This window comes from Mytilus edulis, chromosome 8 (assembly GCF_963676685.1).
Source record: "Mytilus edulis chromosome 8, xbMytEdul2.2, whole genome shotgun sequence".
NCBI lineage: Eukaryota > Metazoa > Mollusca > Bivalvia > Mytilida > Mytilidae > Mytilus > Mytilus edulis.
Window position 1 is genome coordinate 80230859 of NC_092351.1, and position 21419 is coordinate 80252277.

Consider the following 21419-nt stretch of genomic DNA (forward strand, 5'->3'; position numbering starts at 1 on the left):
CTTGATAGGGCATTCTGGTGTTGATTGAGACTTTTCGTAGTTTATCACGAAGAATTTCAATGTTTGATCTTTGACTAACCACCTTTCCAGTTCTTTAAAGTTTGCACTCGTTTTTTGTGAAAATGATTTGCGTTGTTCAATCTTACAATCGAATCGCCAGTTACATGATCTCAAATTAAATAACCCAAACGGGAGAAATAATGTTACCCACTCGAGCTCGATATAATAAAGTTATAAATATATAGTTTACCAAGTTAACGTGAATAACTCATGCCTCCTACATGAGTTAATTAACAAATTATTCTTGAACATTATCAAATGAGCGCCATGTTGTGAAACTCGGTGAATAGGAAAAAAAACATCATAGAAATAGAAGTATGACTTTAGTGCATATTTTTGTATTTGCAGAATTCGAATTGGATTCCAAGAATTATTTTTACATTTTTTGCTTCTGTAGTAAAAGTACTACATGGTTATAATAAATCATTAAAGCATGATAATTTAGATGTACTTAAGAAAACGCTTTTATAGAACAACTATTTAAAGTAATACAGTACAAATTTAACTTATTGCTTCCATTTAAACAAAACACACAGAAAATCAATCGGTAATAAACATCAGCCGATATAAAGTTGTTAGTCAATTAAGTAAACTCATATCATTTTAAGAAACTCTGCAGGTATGCCGTTTGTAAAAGTTCGACCAGCGCACGATAAAGCATCAAAGGATTTTAGGAATATCGACAACTCACAACAAGAAGAATTGAAAAACGATCTCACATGTACACCTTCAGGAAATGAAAGCATCATTAACAAATTAAACTGTCAAGAAAAGGAGATTTTAAAATCGAATACTAACTCGGTTAATGTTGAGTCATTATGGAGAGAGTTTCGGGAGAATACGACTATGCATGGTCTAAAGCATGCAAGGAGAGAAAACAAATATCAACTAAGATGGTAAGTAGTTTAGGATAACACTGCCATAACGTTATTATAATTTGACTGTTTAAAAAACCTTGATTTTTTTTTAAAAATAGCTGTATTTGACAAAATCTTCGAATCTATAGGTTTTAAATGCACTTCACCTTTCAACTTTCTACTTTGTTTTCCTTTTTTAAAATTTTTTGTTCAAGCTTCAATGGTAAGTGCTCTGTATACGAAATCGTGTCTGGTATACACAAATTTACTCCTGGTATATATGATGAGTTTATTATTGTTAAATAAGGTTGATGTCGGACGAAAGAGATCATTTCGGATTTGCAGTTCTTTTTTTTTAATCTAAAACAATTCTGTCAAAGTAATTATAAATAATTACAAAAAAACGCATTGCTGAAAATATAAATTTATAAGTCTCTGAAAATGATGAAAGCAACTTTGAAAAATCAAATCTGTAACGGAACAGCCCGCAATTGTCAAAGCAAAATATAATATGTGCCATTAACATTTTGTTATTGCAATGCTTATCTTTTAACAAATTAACAAATTAATTGATTTACAAAAGAATTTTGAATGCACACATGCATATATCGCAATACGATTAATAGTTGATATTGAGGAAAACAACCATGAGAAGCAAATCAACGACATACTAAACGAAAGGGGAGATCCTCATTTAAACTACTTTTTGTTTACCTCTTTAATTATAAATAAGCTTAGATGTATCTGCTCCATGAAAACCATTTAAAAATAAATAATCATCTATTTGATAATCCTTCATCCTCTATTGACTAAGCATGGATTAAAAACTAATATTACGGAGTATTTACTTTATTCCTATCTTCTTTCATTTAATGTATATAGAATGAGTAGAAATTAATTAGATAATCAATCCTTTAAAGGTGGTACCTAACACTACAGTTAAAAATCAGCTAAACGTTTTAATTACGTTGGGTTGTTAAGGGAATATTAAGCTTTTCAATGATAAAATATGTGTTTGTCAAACTGCAATATCACCAGTGTAATGTTACTGATAAATCGGTTGGTTAAATTTTTTGGATATTTTTAAATATTTGTCAAAGGGTCAAAGTAAATGCTATGCCAAAATTTTATGAAAATTAAAATAGCCAAATTAATTTTAGTGAAGGTGTTTTGGTACCACCTTAAGCAAAAATAATATTTAGTTGAACATGTCAGACATTGACATAGGGTCTACTATAAATGTAAAATGTTAATATCGATGTTAATATTTTTTTTATTTATCTCAGGGTGATATGGATAATTGCCTTATTTGGAATGGGATCCCTTCTGATCTATACAGTATACACATTGTTCGCTTACTACAGAACAAATCCAACATTGACGAATATCAATCTTAAATTTGTCAAAGAAATGTTCTATCCAGCAGTGACAATCTGCAATATGTCTCCGTATAAACTGTCAGCTATCAATGCAAGTGCGGTAATGATGTCGCATTTACTACACAGTAGTCGTCTTGGGGTTGTTCTACCACCTCTAGACTACACCAATCCGGCTTACGCTGAACTGAATGATTCCTTGTCGGAAGATTGGTTAAACGATGTATCTTTTGACCTAGATGATATGTTTATGTATTGTGTGAATGAAAGACACGTCCTTGCCTGTAAAAACATCCTTAAGGCCAAAGTAACCCAATGGGGAAAGTGTTTCACCTATAATGCCAATGAAAAGTTACCAACAGAAGGACGAGTGAAGGGTAGCATGACTGGATCAGCGACGGCCTTAACCTTCTATATTAATATCAAGCAGGACGAGTATGTCTTCAATACCAATATGGCGGCTGGTGTCAAGGTAGTTATGACGCATTTTCAAATAACAAGTTTTTTGGTTTTTAAATTGTATTTTATTGATAAGATGCTTAAGTAACTGAAACTAAAATTTAGATGTTTGTCTCTGGTTACTGTGAAAGTAATTTGGTCGTTGATACCAATGTTTGTAGTTTAACCAAAAGGAATATGTTCGTGGGTTCTAAGAAAAAGATCGGGCAAAGAATTTGAAGCCATCATAAATTACGTTCTCTAAAATAACTAGCTTTTGTTATCTATATTGATTTATGGATCGTTGCAAATAAGGTGTTTCTTTTCACTTATTTGTTCGTCCTACATAAATTTTGCAATAAATATTAATTATGAAAACATTCAATATATATTTAATAAAATAATTGTTTTCGGATATTAGCTATGCTTACAAATTGTCTCGGTTGAAGGATATTACAAATTGAAAACTTTAAATGTTGCATACGTGAACTCAGAAGTGATGACATTTTTAACCTTGATATCAACAGATCAACGATTATCAAATGTGTTTATTGGATCATCAGCATGTCAATTTAAGTAAACGCATTTTTGAAAATAATACACTACTGTTTTATATTGATTCGAGTGACATTGAAAAATCAGGTGTCCGTTTTCACTTAAGTTTTCGTCTTTCATCAATCACAACATTCTTCACGGATATAAGCTTTGCGTACAAATTGTCTCGAGGAAGGATATTGCAACGTTAACATTTTTAATGTTGCATACGTGAAAATAGAAGTGGTGACAACAATTAGCCTGAGATCAACATAGTTTTAATTTGGCCAAACAAATGTCACTTATAGAAAACATTTACATAAAAGAGTCCTACAAATATACTTTGAATTGTAGAATTTTAATGCTTTAAATTTGAAATAGAAAAAAACAAACCAAACACGTTTTTTTTTCGTATGAGAATTTTGAGCACTTTAATATATAATCTGGCATATAAACACCGGAAATCCGACTCTCATTGATCTAAACTATAATTTTGGTCAGAATGTAATAGTACAAAGTCGGACAATTCATGTTGCTTTAAAAATTGAATCGATAAAATCTGCTCTGAAGTTTTAAATAAAAGTCTGATGGAGTTTTTGCTTGTATTCGATGTGTTTTTGAGATATAATTGAACAATACCCGTATCGATTTAGTCAAACCTACATTGGGATCTTTTCATCTATGACTTGACTTTGGACAACAGTTGTAATATTTCAATGGACACTTGAATTTTTGGATAAGCAATCCAAGAAAACCATTAAAATTGGTACCCAACGAATTGAAGTACTGTCACAGTATATTCCCGTCTATTCCTGTAAACATGCTTAAGTCATATGTATTTGATATTTGACAGATACTTGTCATACAAGTGAGAGGTTTACCTTTAAAACCAGGTTTAATCCACCATTTGCTACATAAGAAAATGCGTCTTTAATTTACTTGCTATATTTGTAATTTGACAATTAATTACCTCCAATAATATGAAAATGCATTAAAGAAAGTTTAATTTAAAATGCGGAGCACCTTATTTCACTCCCGATTTTTATTGGAGTTCATGTTGTTTCTTATTTATTATATAACTGTTGATGTAAATGTTCTTTGGTTTTATAAGTCTTTGTTTACTCCTTGGTTTTCATTGTTATTGTCTTTAACAGTCCATAAAAGAATGAAAAAATAATTATTAAGCCGTTTTCAGTTACACAGTCAATTTGCAGAATCATATGATTTGGTTAATTCAATCCTGTTCAGACAACTACCTTGTAGTCATTTAAGGTGGCTAGGGTGTCTTCCTCTATCTTGGATCTTGGACAAAGTTGGGAACAATATTATCACTATCGTCAACGTCGCTTTCTTCTTGTCGTATTCTGCGTTAGGAAAATACTTTCAGCGTCGTCTATATCCATCTCCAAACATTGATTGCATTCACAGGGAGTATATATGTAGGCATAGAGCACGTACAATTGGTGATACTCATGCACTGTTTTTACATGTACCTTTACATTCTTTTTTTTTCTCTATTGTTTGAGATTGAGCTAGTGTTTAAAGGGGCCAACATATAGGATAGTACTGATAAAGTTTTTGCAAAACTATTGAAATAGATATAGTAAGATGTGGTGTGAGTGCCAAACACTTGTTGTGAAAAAAATCTTTAAAAAATCTATGTTTGTATGCTTTTTTATGGTCTTTTTTTGCAGCCTCAGATCTGTCCAATATTTTACAGAATGGACTGTTATCGGCTTATATCCCTTACTTAAAACATTGTTGTGACGTCATTCTATTGTTCTACCTGTTCTTTATTTCAGTGATTGGACTATCATTTACCTATAAGAAACCAATATGTTACCTTAAACTGTTCAATATTATAAGAATATATCTCTCTTTTCTTAAAAATATTGGACAGTTCAAAGTAACATAATAGTTTCTTGCAGGTAAATGATTGTCAACTCATTTAACATTATGCATCAACTCACATAGTTTTGTGTCTCCTGTCAAAATAAATTTACAACGAAAGAAAAAATGACGGCAATTTGACAAACACATTTTTATAAAGGTAACCTTCCAAATGAGTTCTTTTGTCGACAGTTTCAATAAAAGTCTTAGAATTTAGAATTCATTGTTACACTTCCAGCGTCAATGCTTTTTTTACGTCCAATTTGTTGACAATGTTCTTTGTAATTGAGGAGTCTTATCATCATGTTATAAACACCATCTTCTCACATTGTATCTTAAATAAAGGAAACAGTAGTATACTGCTGTTCGAAACTCATAAATTGATTCAGAAAAAAAATCCTGGTTACAAACTAAAACTGAGGGAAACACTTCAAATATAAGAGGAGAACTACGCCACAACAGAATCATAACACAAAAATGTAACACACACAGAAACGAACTATATATTATATAACAATGGCCATTTCCTGACCTGGTACAGGACATTTTAAGAAAAAAAATGGTGGGTTGAACCTTGTTTTGTACCTAGCCAAACCGCCTGCTTCTATGGCAATGTTTAATATAACATTAAAATGACAGGACTACAATTCAAATAAATGGGAGATCATATAGAACAAAGAAAGACGAACAAGTAAGTGACAGAGAAACATATGCATAATAGCTATCAAAAGATATCAGGTTAAATAGTTATCAAATCTATGATGTAGATTGTACATTCCATGCATAACTATTCAAAATCTGACAATTTTGCTCCACTTGTAGCGTGGAAAAAAGTTCGATGACCCAATTATTGTTATCATAGTTTTGAAAACAGCATGTTAAAAACTTCATTTTATCAAATTATTTAAACATTCTATGGATTATAATTAAGACAACCCATCTACCTTCAGAAGTATTCTATTTTCAGACGGTTAAGCAGCTAATATGTGTCTTTTCACACTAATGCTGACTTGCCTAAAAACAAAAAGTAATGAACAGTAATGAATTTAATGCAACCGATTTGTCTGAACAGATCGGAACAGTTGATTAGTCTGACATTGATTTTATGGGGTATGGGTTCATATTGATAAAACAGACTATTTGAAAAATCGATCCCAATTAGGTTTTAAAGCTTCTTTGTAAGCATCCACGTAGTCACCCAACCCTATATCAACATAAATTTTTAATAAACAAATATACATATTTCACTGCAACCTTCTAATAACGATCTGTTTGTGTCATTTTCTATCATCTACATCCGCAAGGACTCACTAACATGCAATTAAATACTCATTAAGCTAAATTAGTAGTTTACAGAGCAGTTATTAATTCCATTGTTAAACCACAGAGAGTTTTCTATTGCTTGCTCTCATTCTTATTACGTTTGCATTAAACTTTTAAAGCTAGCTGGGGCATTGTAATTTGGAAGTTATGTAAATATGTGAATGTACTTTAATTTGTTGAATATATTTGCACAAAATATAGATACCCTTTGATTGTATACTCACATTTTCATTAGTTATATAATCAATGTTTTATAAAATGTTAAAATTATGTCCCATTTGAATTAGAAAAAAAGCAGAGATGTTTTGTTAATTGCAAATGAAACGAACAGTGCATTAAGAGTGATATTTTCAAATGCAATATTATGGATTATTTGAGTCCCTACATGTTATAAAAACCAAAAAAAAATCAAATATCAAATAAAAATAACATTTTATGAAAATCATTATATCATCCTTTAGAAAGTAATATAAAAAAGAAGATGTGGTATGATTGCCAATGAGACAACTATCCACAAAAGACCAAAATGAAACAGACATTAACAAATGTAGGTCACCGTATCAATGCTTCATAGCGAAATATTTATAACGTTTTGTTGTTGATTCTATGTTCTAAAATAATTGTCCTGCATATTATGCTTTCAATATATTCAGCTTTCCAATTGTGAACTTTCCATTTCTAAGTAACAACATTACAGCAGCACCTGCATACGGGGTATATATCTCCCAATTGATACAATAATCCCATGCTTGCATTTCCTATTCTGATTTTCCTGATAAAGGGCTGCTACTCACAAGGAAGTTATTAAACCAAGAGTTCCAAATGGTGAAGTTGAAATCATCCCTTCGTTAATTTTACGGACGCCATCACGAGTTCTTTGACAGTTATGGAATAACCGTTTCACAAATGATATCGGATATGTTCCTTACGTCGTAACTGCAATCCCCTTCCCTTCATGAATGTGACCTACCGAATAAGACTATTTACCGGATTTGTTATCACATAAGCAACAGTAAGGGTGCCGCGTGTGGAGCAGGATCTCTTTACCCTTCCGGAGCACCTGCGATCACCCCTAGTTTTTGGAGGAGTTCGTGTTTATTATTCTTCAGTTTTCTATGTTGTATCATGTGTACTATTGTTTGTCTGTTTGTCTTTTTCATTTTTAGCCATGTCGTTGTCAGTTTATTTTCGATTTATGAGTTTGACTGTCCCTCTGGTATCTTTTGTCTCTTTTTTATGGAAAACTGAAGAAACAAAATGCTCAAATTCTTTTGTCTTGACATTGTTTCTTTAGACAAAAGCAACATGCGACAGGTTGCACATTGAAAGTATACCTTATTAACAAACCGAGCTTATTTTGATGAGATACTTCATATTCATATATATTTTGTTTGACTTACCAACTGGTCTCAGATAAAATTTATAGAAAAATTCATAGTGAAAGTGCGCTTTCGTAGTTTCTACATAAGAAAATACCTGTACTAAGTCAGGAAGATGATAGTTGTTATCTTTTAGTTCGATGTGTTTTAGGTTTTGATTTTGACATTTGATTAAGGTCTTTCCGTTTCTAATTTTCCTCTGTGTTTGGTTGTTTGTTAGTTTACTTTTTCCTATGATAAATCGTAATGTCCAAATTAACAGAAATGCAAACCAGATTTTATGTACAGATTTTACGAAATATCTTTGTGATGAAAGGTATAACTCATGATAACGTTAGACTATGTTTGAACTTATCATTTTAGAAAAAAAAAGTCTATTAATTATGACATATCTGATGTCACAGTGACCTCACAAATTTCCATCCAGTGATCAGACTTAAGGAGGCTTGCGGGTATAAAATTTCAACAAAAAAAATAAACATTTATTTTTCATCACAAATTTTATGAATTACCTTTAGTAGTTGTTGCTTTATCATATGGTACAAAAATCATTCCAAAACTCAATACGTGTTGGTCCCAGGTGACTTTTAAAATGTATATATCATTGAAAAAGCGCCAAATTATCTCCCTTTGGTGCAAAAATGCCATTTTTTGGAATTGAAATTGAAACATCTTTTTTAACTCATCGGTGACCTATATTTTTTATTGTTGTTTTCGAATAAGCTGTACATAAACTAAATAATTGTAAAATTTAAGCGATTTCTGTAATTTAGTTCTTTTTTTATTTCGATATTACCATTCTCCTATTGGTTCAACAGAAAAAAATGACATAAACAAAAATGTATGCTTCTTTCGAAAACAGATTGTGAGCGTAAATGAACGGTGACCCCTTTATTTTAAATTTATTTTTCTATTAAGTATAAGATAAAGTTCATTTATAGAAAAAATATAGCGAAATCCTATATTATATAAAAAAAAATTGATTTAGACCCACGAGACCCCGTAATCTGTCATTTCATATTACAATGACTTTAATATCCCTGAAAGGATTTAAATAGTACACTACTGTGGATTCATTCATTTTCGTGGGTACCAATTTTCGTGGAATAAGAAAACTTGCATGTTCGTGGGCATTTTATTTCGTTGTTTTGTCGAAGTCTGCCTACAAGTGTATATAAAATTTGTTATTCGTTGAACATTTAATTTCGTGGTTCACCGGTACCAACGAAAGCCACAAAAATTGGTGTCCAACAAATGATAATGAATTCACAATAATTGTATGATAGAAGATTGCAAAAAAATGCTTTAATATATATCACACCTCCTTCCACATATAGATTTGAAAGATCTAAATCAATACATAATTAGAGATTACCCAGCTTTGGTTTTCTTTTGAAGAATACATTCTTCATGTGTGACGCTTTCTACAGGCAATAGTTTTAGTTAAAATATGTGTCAATAATCCAGAAATTATTTCTGCTTTCTGTCCAGTATCACAACTTCAAAGGTATACCTACAAAAAATGGTAAATACATAACAACCTCTTATCGAATAACATGTTAATCATGCTTACTATGCATTTAAAAGACTTTATTGATACGACTTAAGTTATCTGAACATTTCCAGCTTTTTTATTAGTATACATGTGCGTGTGTGGTTTGGATAAAATCATGGTAAAAAAGATCCCAATTAAAAGACATTGTAAATTACATGTTTAAAACATAGTTTACTGTCCGTCACATAAATCTCATTTTTTTAAAGATAATCCTACATGATCCTGAAGAAGAACCAGACGTCAACAACAAAGGTTTTATTTCATCCCCAGGAATGTCGACCTATGTCTCCATGAAAATGACGAAGGTATAGTAAAAATGATATATATTTTTTTAGTGATGTATTACAAAAATATCGGTAGTGTCTTTAGCAACGCTAGGTCTTATGTTATTGATGCTTTTTCTGCTAGCAAATAAAGTAATTTTAGTAATTAAGGGTCAATTTGTAAATAGCTTAAATGCAACGAGCACATTTGTACTTTTAAGATGTTTAATGCATAGTTATTTCTTGTCATACTGATTTCCTCTGATAAGCACTCCAATTATACAGGTTCTGTTAAAAAGATAGTCAAGTTATATCAATAATTCAAGACAGGAAAATTTTAACCTAACAAATGGCAATTTTAAGAGCGCAAACATATCAACCGTATGAATAACAACTGTCCAATTCCTACTTGGTACAGGCATTTTCGTATCAAGAAAATGGTTAATCTAACCTAGTTTTATAACTAGTTAGTTACATTGTTATATTATAGTTCGTTTCTGTGTGTATTACATTATAACGTTGTGTCGTTTGTTTTCTCTTATTTTTGAGTGTAAATTGACATTGCGATAAGACGTGTCACGGTACTTGTCTATCCCAAATTCATGTATTTGGTTTTGATGTTATATATATATGTTATATTTGTAATTCTCGTGGGATTTTGTCTATGTGTGTTACATTTTAGTGTTATGTCGTTGTTCTCTTATATTTAATGCGTTTCCCTCGGTTTTAGTTTGTTACCCCGATTTTGTTTTTTGTCCATGGATTTATGAGTTTTGAACAGCGGTATACTACTGTTGCCTTTATTTAGTTTAACCCATCACTTGTATGCACTTTAATCATTTGTTGTGTTGTTTTTTACTTGGCTACCAGACGTATTTTTAGAGTTTTGAAACACGTCAATTCTTTCGGCTTCTTTCAAATGTAATTCGTAAGGAACTGTACAAAATCCCTATTGAACTTTAGATTTGCTGACGTGATACAACCAGCTACTCAGATCCGTCTTCCAAATAGGTTTTCGGTTATATTTAAGAAAAGAAAAATTAGTTCCAACCATGACACTACAGATTGGCCTATGGCTTATTTCATCAAACTCGTTCAATTGTTCGAATAAGTGGTGTACAGGTGACCTTTGAAACAAAATATTGACTTAAGTTTTTACTTTCATCAATGATTCGAAATTCGGTCTGGAACACTTGAACGAAATTATTATGTAGGAGTTCAAATAATTCAGTCAAAGTATCGTTTATAAAGAAACAAATATCACTTTGTAAACAATTTAACAACTATGTCGTGACAATATGTAAATAAAGTTTCCTTGAGCACATTAATTCAATAAGACTTTTAAATTGTCTTCGATAATCAAGAGAATTATCAATTATTGAAAATAATGTGTTTTGTGAATTACATTCTTGATTACATTCGATATGCACTCAGTTCCTTGCAATTTCTAATTTGACATCTATTGTCAAAACTTACTAACAAAAAATATTTCAATTTACAATTTCAATATCTGAATAACACAATTTGTATTAATCCTTATAACATGTTTGATGATGGTAAAATAACCGATTACAGATTCTATTAATGTTTGGAACTCATTTACCAATAAATTGACGGGTTTTTTTAATCATAATCATAAGTCTTGTACTTAAAAATAAACTTTACATCATTTTTCCAACATCCATGAAATCGACATTGCAGGCTGTGTTTATACAATAAAATGTAATACAATCTGATATATATCATTGTGTACTAGAAAAAGCTCAAGAAATTTTACATCGGGTAGTGAAGTTGTTTATATAACATAAGTATCATTGAATAAATCTATTGGCTAATAAAAATCATGTCGTGTGAGTGTATTCTGATATATTCGCCACAGTCGGCGGGCCTGTTAATGTACCGATTGAAGGGTTGTCTGGTCAAATATCATTCGTGCATCTTGTCCTGTACATATTGTCTTGTCTTATGATAAATATATTTGTAAACATAAAAAACCTGTGTTAATTTTGAATCAGTATATATCTGTCTTGAGGAGACCCACACATAGCCTCTGGCTGTTTGCAATCTTTTTCAAATAAAGAAAGAATTAGATTGAATTGTACTGCCCGCAAAATAATCCTTTTATTCACATCCGGTTGTCATGATATATGATACCTTTATATGAATTTAATTTTACTTTTAGTATAAATATTTGCCTGCACCGTATAAAGCTGGAGGTGACCAGTATTGCATCGATACAAAATCGCCTGGTTTTGAGAACACATTGAAATATCAACAGTTCTATAGTAGGACAGGATGTCAGTTAGAGTGCAGAAGAGATTTCATAGTTAATCAATGTGGTTGTAGAGCAGTAACAGATCCAGGTAAACTTCATCTTGTTTAGCTCCGACACATATGTAGAGCCTGTAAATTGGGGTTTTCGTTGGAGCAGCATGCCATATCTAAAACTAATATAAAAAATATATATTGTTCTTATTTTACACGGGAATAAAGACAATAGGGGTATAACATGTCATCAAAAATCATGACGCAAATAGCAAAAAAAAATGTACAATAGCTACTGGATAACAGACACATGACTTGCAAACCCAAAGAATGTTGTGAAGTAAATAGGATAACTAAAGCTATATTTTATGAGAAATGTCAAGTAATGAATAAACCATCCTCTCTCAGAAAACAAAACCAATTGAAAAACCCTCGGACTGATATGATTTGATGCGATAAATAGTCTTAAAACAAGCCCTGTGCACTGAATTAATATAATGTGGGATGTATATGACGGGATTTAATATATATTTATTATTATTATACCTTACATATATTACAAACAATTCTATTGGGTAACACCTTATCACGTGATATGGAATAATTCAGTTATTTTTCACTTTTTAGAAAAAAATAAATGTTACAAACAATAACATGAATACAGTATTCAAAGATGTATAATTGATGAGATAGTTTAAGTTTCTAATCACATATTATCTTTTTCATGTTCCTCTTGTACATGTTGTAGGAAATGAAACTTTGTGCTCACCAATCATGGCTGCCACATGTTATTACCAGAATGAAGGTAAATATAGTTTTCATAAAATATTAAAAAAAAGTGAATGTAACGTAGTGATTAATATTTCAGAAAATAGAATTAGAAACTAATTAATGCAAATACTGAAACAAAATTATCATTTATACGAGAATAAATACAAAGATAAACAAAAACTGGTAAAACCAATAAATTATAAAAATAAAACAAACACAAACACAAATACAAAACATTTTTAAGCATTTATTTTCGATTATTGTCTTTTTCTTTTTTTTAAGTTTTGGTGTTTTTCCATATGCATGTATACTAGGCAGTTATGTCTTATGCCTAGTCTTCATTTTTATAATATAAACAGATATATAAGACATAATAAAACAGTTTGGGTTGCGATACAAGATGTTTTGGGAGATTTTCATTATTAGCATCATTATTGTATATATCACTTGTTGTTCCAAAGCGTGATGAATCAACACTACAAGAATTCACAATATCTATCACTTTTCAATTCACGTTTCTACGTTTTTCAACATATAAAATACAAAAGAAATATACCAAATGAATATTGATAAGTCGAAAAAAAAATGATAACACCAGGGCAGTATAAGATATAGATTGAAATGTAACATACAAGCATTATTCGATTAATAAAAAAAAATGCAAAAAGCCCAAATAATGTATTCCTATGTTTTCAGACTGCATTTGGTTTTGTAGATGACTTGATTTGATATGATTGCCTCTCTTTGACTAATGGAACTTCAAATTGATATAACAATTTGAAATGGATTATTGTTGTTTTCCTTAAAATTTTTCTTCACACTCATTCTAAGAATATAAAATTTGATAATGCTATTTTAGCTAAATACTTTGAATTGTTTAGCATTGCAGTGGAATGCATTGAGTATGTAGGTATTGGTAGAATCTTTGGTAAGCTTGCTTGCTGGCTGATCCGTAAAGTCCTTATTAAGTTAGGTAAACTACCCTCCTTTAAGAGTAGACTACTCCGATTGATAAACAATCTATCTGTCTGTAGGACTAGACTACTTTGAAAGGAGGATATAATTCCATACCTAATAATGACTTCACGGTTCAGCTTACATGCAAACTAACCAAAGATTCTACCTATACTTATACACTCAATGCATTTTGCCAACGTTACCAAAATAAACATGAGTTGAATACAAAATTGTAAGTTAATGCACCTGTGTCGGAAATGAAAATCCTAATAAGTTTTGATACGATTTTCAGTTGAATTCGATTCGAACGTAGAGCTAAAGGAACAATGTAAATGTCAGATTTCCTGTGAGTTCACAACCTTTGACCAGTCGATATCGACGTCAACGTCTCCTGCTGATGTGTACTTTCCGATACTCCAATCAATGGGCTATACAGATATAAAGTATGCCAACTGTTGTACATATATTGACTTAGGCTATGTAGTCGTTGTTGTTTTCTTTATATTTATTTTTGTTTATTATTTATTTAGTTGTAATTGTTTGCTTTTTTTCTATTTGAATCTTTATTCTCCATTATTTTATTTTTAATGTTTGAATTCAAGCAAATTTCCTATAGTACCTTTTCTTCAAACGTAAACCTGTTAGAAGTGTTGTTCGTGTTTAATTGATAATGTTTAATGTAACTTCAAATTTAAGAAAATAAATTAAATGGCTAATTTAGCAACCATTTAATTTTTAAAAAGGGGTGTTTTTTTGTATGAGTCAGATTTTTTTTCATCTGATTGACCACAATATTTTTTTTTCATCTCCTTGACACAACATTTTGTTTCCTATCGAAATAGAGATCAGAAAACCATACCCTCTCCTCTGGAAGTTAAATTGTCGTTCCCTAAGGTTTGTTATACAGCATGTGCAAAAGACTTTCTTTTTAACGACAACTCTCTAGTATTTTATTTAAATCATTAGAAGTGTATCATTCGTACATTAATTCAGCGAAAGCTTCTCCATATGCATTATATATTTGTAGTTATAGCTGACCAAATCAACTCAACATCCTTGTTTTAGTTATACTCCTATTAGTTCAAATTCTCCTGATAATTTCATTTCAACATGTTCGATGAGAGCTTGATTCACAACTAAAAGATTCCCTTAGACTTTAAATAGTGACTAAATAAGTGAAACTTGGTAATTTTATATTTAATTAATATATTTAATCAAAATTGTAGCTTATAATTTCTTATATTTACCAATACTTAAATTTTGGATGTTACCATTCTTCTGATTGGCTGGCGGTGTTTTGTTTATCAGCTCATAGACATAATTTTGTCATGTGACCGTGACGTCGTCAACGTTTTTTCATTATTCACTGTAAGGAATGAGTGCAATATTTGTTTTCGGTCTATTTGAAATAACATAAAAAAAATGTAGTTTTATTCAGTGTGCACCACATTTGTTATGTTATTTCTATATAGACAGAAAAAAATATTAAAGGCATTCCGTAAATTATGTTTATATTTCCAAATTAAAACTCTTAGAATTGTATTTACTTAACAAGCCACCGCCTTCAAAACGCATTTACTTTCATTACAATATCTTAATTTCAGCGTTTAAAGGTGAATGCATTTATTGTAATGATTGAAATAGTAAAGTGTTTTAGTTTTTGCTTGCAGAAATAATATTTTGGAAGTAAGACTTTACTATGATTCGTTAAGCTATTTGCTCGTGGAATCTATTCCAGAATACAACACAGAAGACATTGTAGGTGAGTATATTTTGAATTGTAAATTTTATATAATACCAATATTTTCGTGATTTAGTACAATTTTCTAAAACAGGGACGAAAGATACCAGAGGGATAGTCAAACTCATAAATCGAAAATGAACTGACAACACCATGGCTAAAAATGAAAAAGACAAACAGACAAACAATAGTACACATGACACAACATAGAAAACTAAAGAACAAGCCACACGAACCCCATCAAAACTAGGGTCGATCTCAGGTGCATCGGAAGGGTAAGCAGGTCCTGCTCCATATGTGGCACCCGTCGTGTTGCTTATGTGATAACAAATCCGGTAAATTGTCTAATTCGGAAGATCTAAGGCATATTCTTACGTCGACACAACAGAGACAGCCCTTTTATATTTTATCAGCTTGTGTCCTTGATTTGTCTCTTCTGGTAACAAGAGCGCAATTATTTGTTTACATTTTACCGGTACTCAGAATAGAATCATATACGGCTTCTGATTGGATGATATAGGATTGGAATTACATTTAATCGAAAGTTTATCCAATTAGGTTTATAAATTGCAGAAAATCATATTCACATTTCACGAAGTATAGAACAAAATTTCCATTTATGCACGTCGGAGCTATTAAAAATATTCCTTTTTCATTTAGCGCAAAAAAATAGACGATATTTTTCAACAGCATTTCAAGTCAATTTCTGCCACATGACCCTATACATTGTTTTAGTTGTATTGCATCACTGGCATTTCTAGAAACAGGAACTGCTACCCGTTTTTCCTTAGTTTGTGTAGTCTTCGAGAGAAAAAAATACGGAACATCAGTGGTACCCTATGGAAAATGCATAACGAATAATTGCGCTCTTGTAATCTTCTGAACGATTTACAATATTTGAAAATCTTCAAACTAGAGTGACCTTTATCAGTACTTTTATTTATTTGAGAAATTTTAATATTGCAATTTATGTTGATGCAGAATGCAGGAAAAATCAAAAAAAAAATCAGCAGATTATATACCAAACAGACAATCAAAAATCCTCATAAAAATATATGATTTAATAGCACTTACATATTTCAATAGACTATCGAAGTAGTTATCCTCATAGGTACACGAAAATCGGTGGAAAAAGTGGTTGGGGTTACCTTTATATTTTTCTTTTTGCCTTTTTTAATTCGGGTTTTCGTGATGGTTTATTTTAATAGACGAAACGCACGTCTGCAGAAAAAAGAATTAGACCTTGTATATATGATGAGTTTATCTAATACTATAAAAGGAAATAGCAATAATAAAGCACCTGTCTTGATGTTGATTCTTTCGATGATCCTCTTTTATATACGCACTAAATGAATACATGTGACAGAAATGTTTAATTATAAACGCCCGACTGCAAATATTAGAAAAGGGGTTAATAAAAATGTAACATAAAAATATATTATCCTTGAACCCCTCTGTGAACTTTGGACGGGTTGTTGTCTGTTCGAAATTATCCGCGCTTCTATTTTACTATTCTATCAGTATTTATTCTTCATTTGTTTTCATAAACTTTGTTTACATCATTTGTGAAAAAAGGGATTAAACAGGATTAAACAGTAATATAGGTTCTTTCCTCATTTACGTTTAATGTGCGATTAAAGTTTATTATCAATTATATTTTTTATAAATTTTCAGAGTCGAATCATTCCTCACATTAACAAATTATCTGTTATTATGAGTTAAAGTAACAGTTATCTGTGGTATTAGTAGGATTCCTCGATATGAAATTATATAAATAATTAAAAATATCATTTTACCAATTTTATTTAAAAAACTAATAAATAGGTTTTTAAATAATATGTTTAATTACATTACGGTTTATATAGTTTGTAAGGTAAAGCAGATTAAATAAATTGAGATAAAAAAAAATATATAAAACGTGTTTCTAACTATGAATGGCAAAACATGGATTATAAAAGCTTAACGACCTAGAAGGTAAGTATCCACTGCTGTCAACACGTAAACACTCATTTCCAAAGCATTCTACAAAACAAATAGTGCATTAACAGCACTTACATCTATAATAAAGAAAAACACAAATACTCGTACAACCCTAAAATACATAGAATATCATTCAAATATGTGAGCATTATCCGCTACCTATATATAATAATAATTCTACAAAGCGTCCAAGGTCCTTACACTCTTTACAAACAAAAATGAAGATTAAGGGGGAAAATGCAAAATAAAATCTAGTTAAACTGGTACTTAGAGAGGTAATAATTTTTTTTTATGAAGAATGACAAGTCTTATATTCCAAAATATTTGAAGTGTGAATAAAATCAACTTATCAATTTAACTATGTTTTTCGTTCATTTTAATATATAAATAAGGCAGTTAGTTTTCTCGTTTGAATTGTTATATCTGTCATTTTGGGGCCTTTTATAGTTGACTATGCGGTATGGGCTTTGCTCATTGTTGAAGGCCGTACGGTGAGCTATAGTTATTAATTTGTGTGTCATTTTGGTCACATGTGGAGAGTTGTCTCATTGGCAATCATACCACATCTTCTTTTTATATGTATCTATTATAGAAACCATGTTTTAAATATAAAATATATATTTTCAGGTATCCTGGGAGGACAGATGGGAATATTTTTAGGAGCCAGTTTGCTGACATTATCAGAGCTAATTGAATTTGTCATACTGTCTGTAGCTATGGTGATGAAAAAGTGTTACCGCTGTGCATTTAGAAAAAAGAATGAACAAAATGAACAGGATTTAACACAATATTACTAAATCAACGCATAAACGTTTGGAGTAAAAGATAAAATGGAATAAAGAATAGGTTTTCAGAAACCAAAAACCTATTTCAATATCCCTTGATGCTATCTTAAAAACTGCGTTTCTATATACATTTGAACAATAGCGTGGTGTTCAGTTTAATGATACAAAAAACAGGAATGTTAGAGAGGAAGTTTCTTTACCAGCAAGTCCCATTTGAAAGAATTTATCGAGAAACTCTTCACATTTTTAACATGTTCATAGCAGACTCATTTCAATATCAATACTGAAACGGTAAAACATGAAGTAATGATTTTTTTAACAAAACAAAGCAAATGTAAATTTGTAAGTTATTTCTTTTATATCAATGTAATAATCTGTCATATATTACTGATTGTGCTGACGTAAAACTTCATTGATATGGATATCATCTGTCAATTCAATGTAAATAAAACGTTCATACCGCGCAGGTTTACTTCCTCGTGCATAAAAAGTAAAATCACAAACATACTCAACTCCGAGGAAAATTAAAAACGAACTTTTTCTAATTTTTCTCGAACTTCAAACGGTAAAATCTAAGGCTTAAACACACCAAACCAATGGATAAAAACTCATATTCCTGACTTGGTACAGTCATGCTGGCTTTGTAGCTAGCTAAACCTATGACTTGTATGACAGTCGAAAAAAAATATGTCAACGATGTGTGAACAAGACAAACGGACATAATAAGTTTAAATGTCAAAATATTGGTACTGCAGTCAACATTATGTTATAATCTTAATCACTATGAAAGTAAATGTGAAACAAAGAAACACTAAAAGGCATATAGACAGAACAAAATTGAGAGATAAGAATACAACAATTTACCATAGCACAATAGCACATTAAAGGAAAGTATAAGTTCTGAGCCACGTTAAATACGTATCACAAAAACAAAGGAAAGGTATTATTAAAGAAGACAATTAAAAGAATACTATAACACGTTATTAAGATTATAAACAACGTCAGAACCTATTATCTATACTTCAAGACGATCATGTATGTTTTGTTATGTTGAAACGGAATATTTGTATCGGTACCTTCCGATGAACTTTTTTTGAAAAATGACGAGACGTTCCGTGCCCCTAGTTCATTCAGTTTCTGCTTAGACACTGGTGACGTTTTACAAAGTCTGAGTAGTAGCTGAATGCTCTTGAATACCAAATATCTTGGGAGATGTATATCCCATATGCAGGTGAAGTTGGTATATTGCTACTAAGTAGGTCCGGTAAGGGCCGATATTGGCCTCACATTTCAGGTTCATCTAACGAAAGATTTTTGCACACTTTTTAAACACTTAACTGTCTATTGCAATTGATTCAATTAGTTTATATGAAACATTTTAACTGATTTGGTCATTAACAACGCTCCGCTTCAAGCTTAAACATGAAAAATCTATCAAATATGCCAAAAAACGTCACTTTTCAGATGTTTTTTGTCAAAAATGAAATTGGCCGCATCCGTGTTTATCCTCAACCTTTATTTATGTTATGTATAATCATCAAATACAACTTACATTTCGATATTATGAATGATCACGAATGCGGCCACTTTCATTTAAGACGGAAACCGTCTAAAATTTAACAAAAATGCTAAAATTTTGAAGATTTCAGTAATTTAGCACGACTTAATGATGCTGGTATCCGATATATGTGCATTGTATTGTCAAAAACAGCCCATATTTATGTAGCAGAAGCATTCTTCTTTCCAATAAATAGATAAAAGATTTTGTAAAACTGCTGTATTTTGGGGCCAAAAAGGGGTCTTACTGAACCAACTCCTTTGTTCTTTCAAAATAATAAAATCGTCTCGTACTCTGGTATTGAGATTACCGAAGGAAAAACATTTTGGAATTTTGAGCTTTGATAATCTTCAAATAAGTAATCGAGTTTGCCTGTTTTCATTCGAGCTGATTATAACCACTGATAAGATGAAACACGCGTCTATGTGCGACGATTCTTCTAGAACTGGTGAACATTTTTTACTAAATGATATCACCAGCCAAGTACAAATGATCATGTGCTGATCGGATGTATCCTTGATATTGCAAGTGTTTGTAAAATTACTTCTTCTATCTATAACGTATAATCATTTAAATTGTTTCATCCCCTAAATGGCTTGAATCCTATTCGGCACTCCTTTTTTATTTTTCATTTTTAGTGCTCTTCAATTTTGTAATAGATCTGTCCATCCAACTACTTTATTCTAGTGCCATTTAGATAGAATACACGCGCGTTTTATCATTTTTGGTATCATTGATAAGTTTGTATGTCGGCGTCTAACATTAAATTGAAATTTTATTAACAAATATATTTTGAATAAACAGAACTAGAAAAAAAACAATTATATGAAAGTACAAATATAAATAATTCATCACCAATTGTATGAGTCTAAATCATTCCATCATAATTAGTCTATTAAAAAAAAGGAAACGATAAAAATGTGAAAGCAGGCGATTCTTACATCTAATCTGCCAGTCAAAATAACATTCCATAGGATTTATTAACCCATGCATTGATTGACATTTATTATGTAATTAAAACAGCACGGTGAGATCTGATAGATATGAAATTGCATACATTGTATTAAATTAACCAGAATTGAAGACTGATTGAAACTGCATAAAGTAATTTAAATATTCTATTTTGTTTTTGTTTCGTTCATTTGGATTGTAAAATGTTTGATACGTTATACATGTTATAGGGTTAACGACACTATACTCCATGCTAAGTAGGGAAAGTCGACAATTTATTATTACAATTTGCATTAAAGGAATTAATGGCATCACTGGTTAGTCTTGTGGGGACCAAACGCGCGTCTAGCGTATTAAATTTTAAACCTGGAACCTTTTGTTAGCTATTATTCGTGTTTCTCTGTTCTATATGTTCTCCCATATATTTGTATTGTAGTCCTGTCATGTAATGTTGTCCTTTTAATGTTATATTTAACACTGCCATGAAAGTGGGAGGTTTGGCTAGCCACAAAATTAGGTTCAACCTACCATTTATTTTCTTTCCAAAGAATGTCTTGTACCAAGTCAGGAAAATGGCAGTTGTTATCTTATAGTTTGTTTCTGTGTGTGTTGCATTGTTGTTTGTTTCTGTGTGTGTTGCATTGTTGTTTGTTTCTTGCTCACTTCAGTGTTTCTGTTGATTCGATGTTGAAATTAATATACTATATTATGTTGTTTCTTTGCGTACTTTTCTGTC

At 30.9% G+C, this 21419-nt stretch overlaps 1 protein-coding gene across 1 annotated transcript; it reads left to right on the forward strand.

Annotated features, from left to right (window-relative positions):
• Nucleotides 1-593: 593 nt before the first annotated feature.
• LOC139486359 (acid-sensing ion channel 1A-like) lies at nt 594-20853 on the forward strand. Its single transcript, XM_071271224.1, has 8 exons — nt 594-956; nt 2204-2765; nt 9619-9717; nt 11858-12038; nt 12689-12745; nt 13961-14111; nt 15339-15430; nt 18017-20853. Exons 1-8 carry the CDS (start codon nt 682-684, stop codon nt 18184-18186), a joined length of 1587 nt encoding a protein of 528 aa, XP_071127325.1. The 5' UTR covers nt 594-681; the 3' UTR covers nt 18187-20853.
• The last annotated feature ends 566 nt before the right edge of the window (nt 20854-21419 follow it).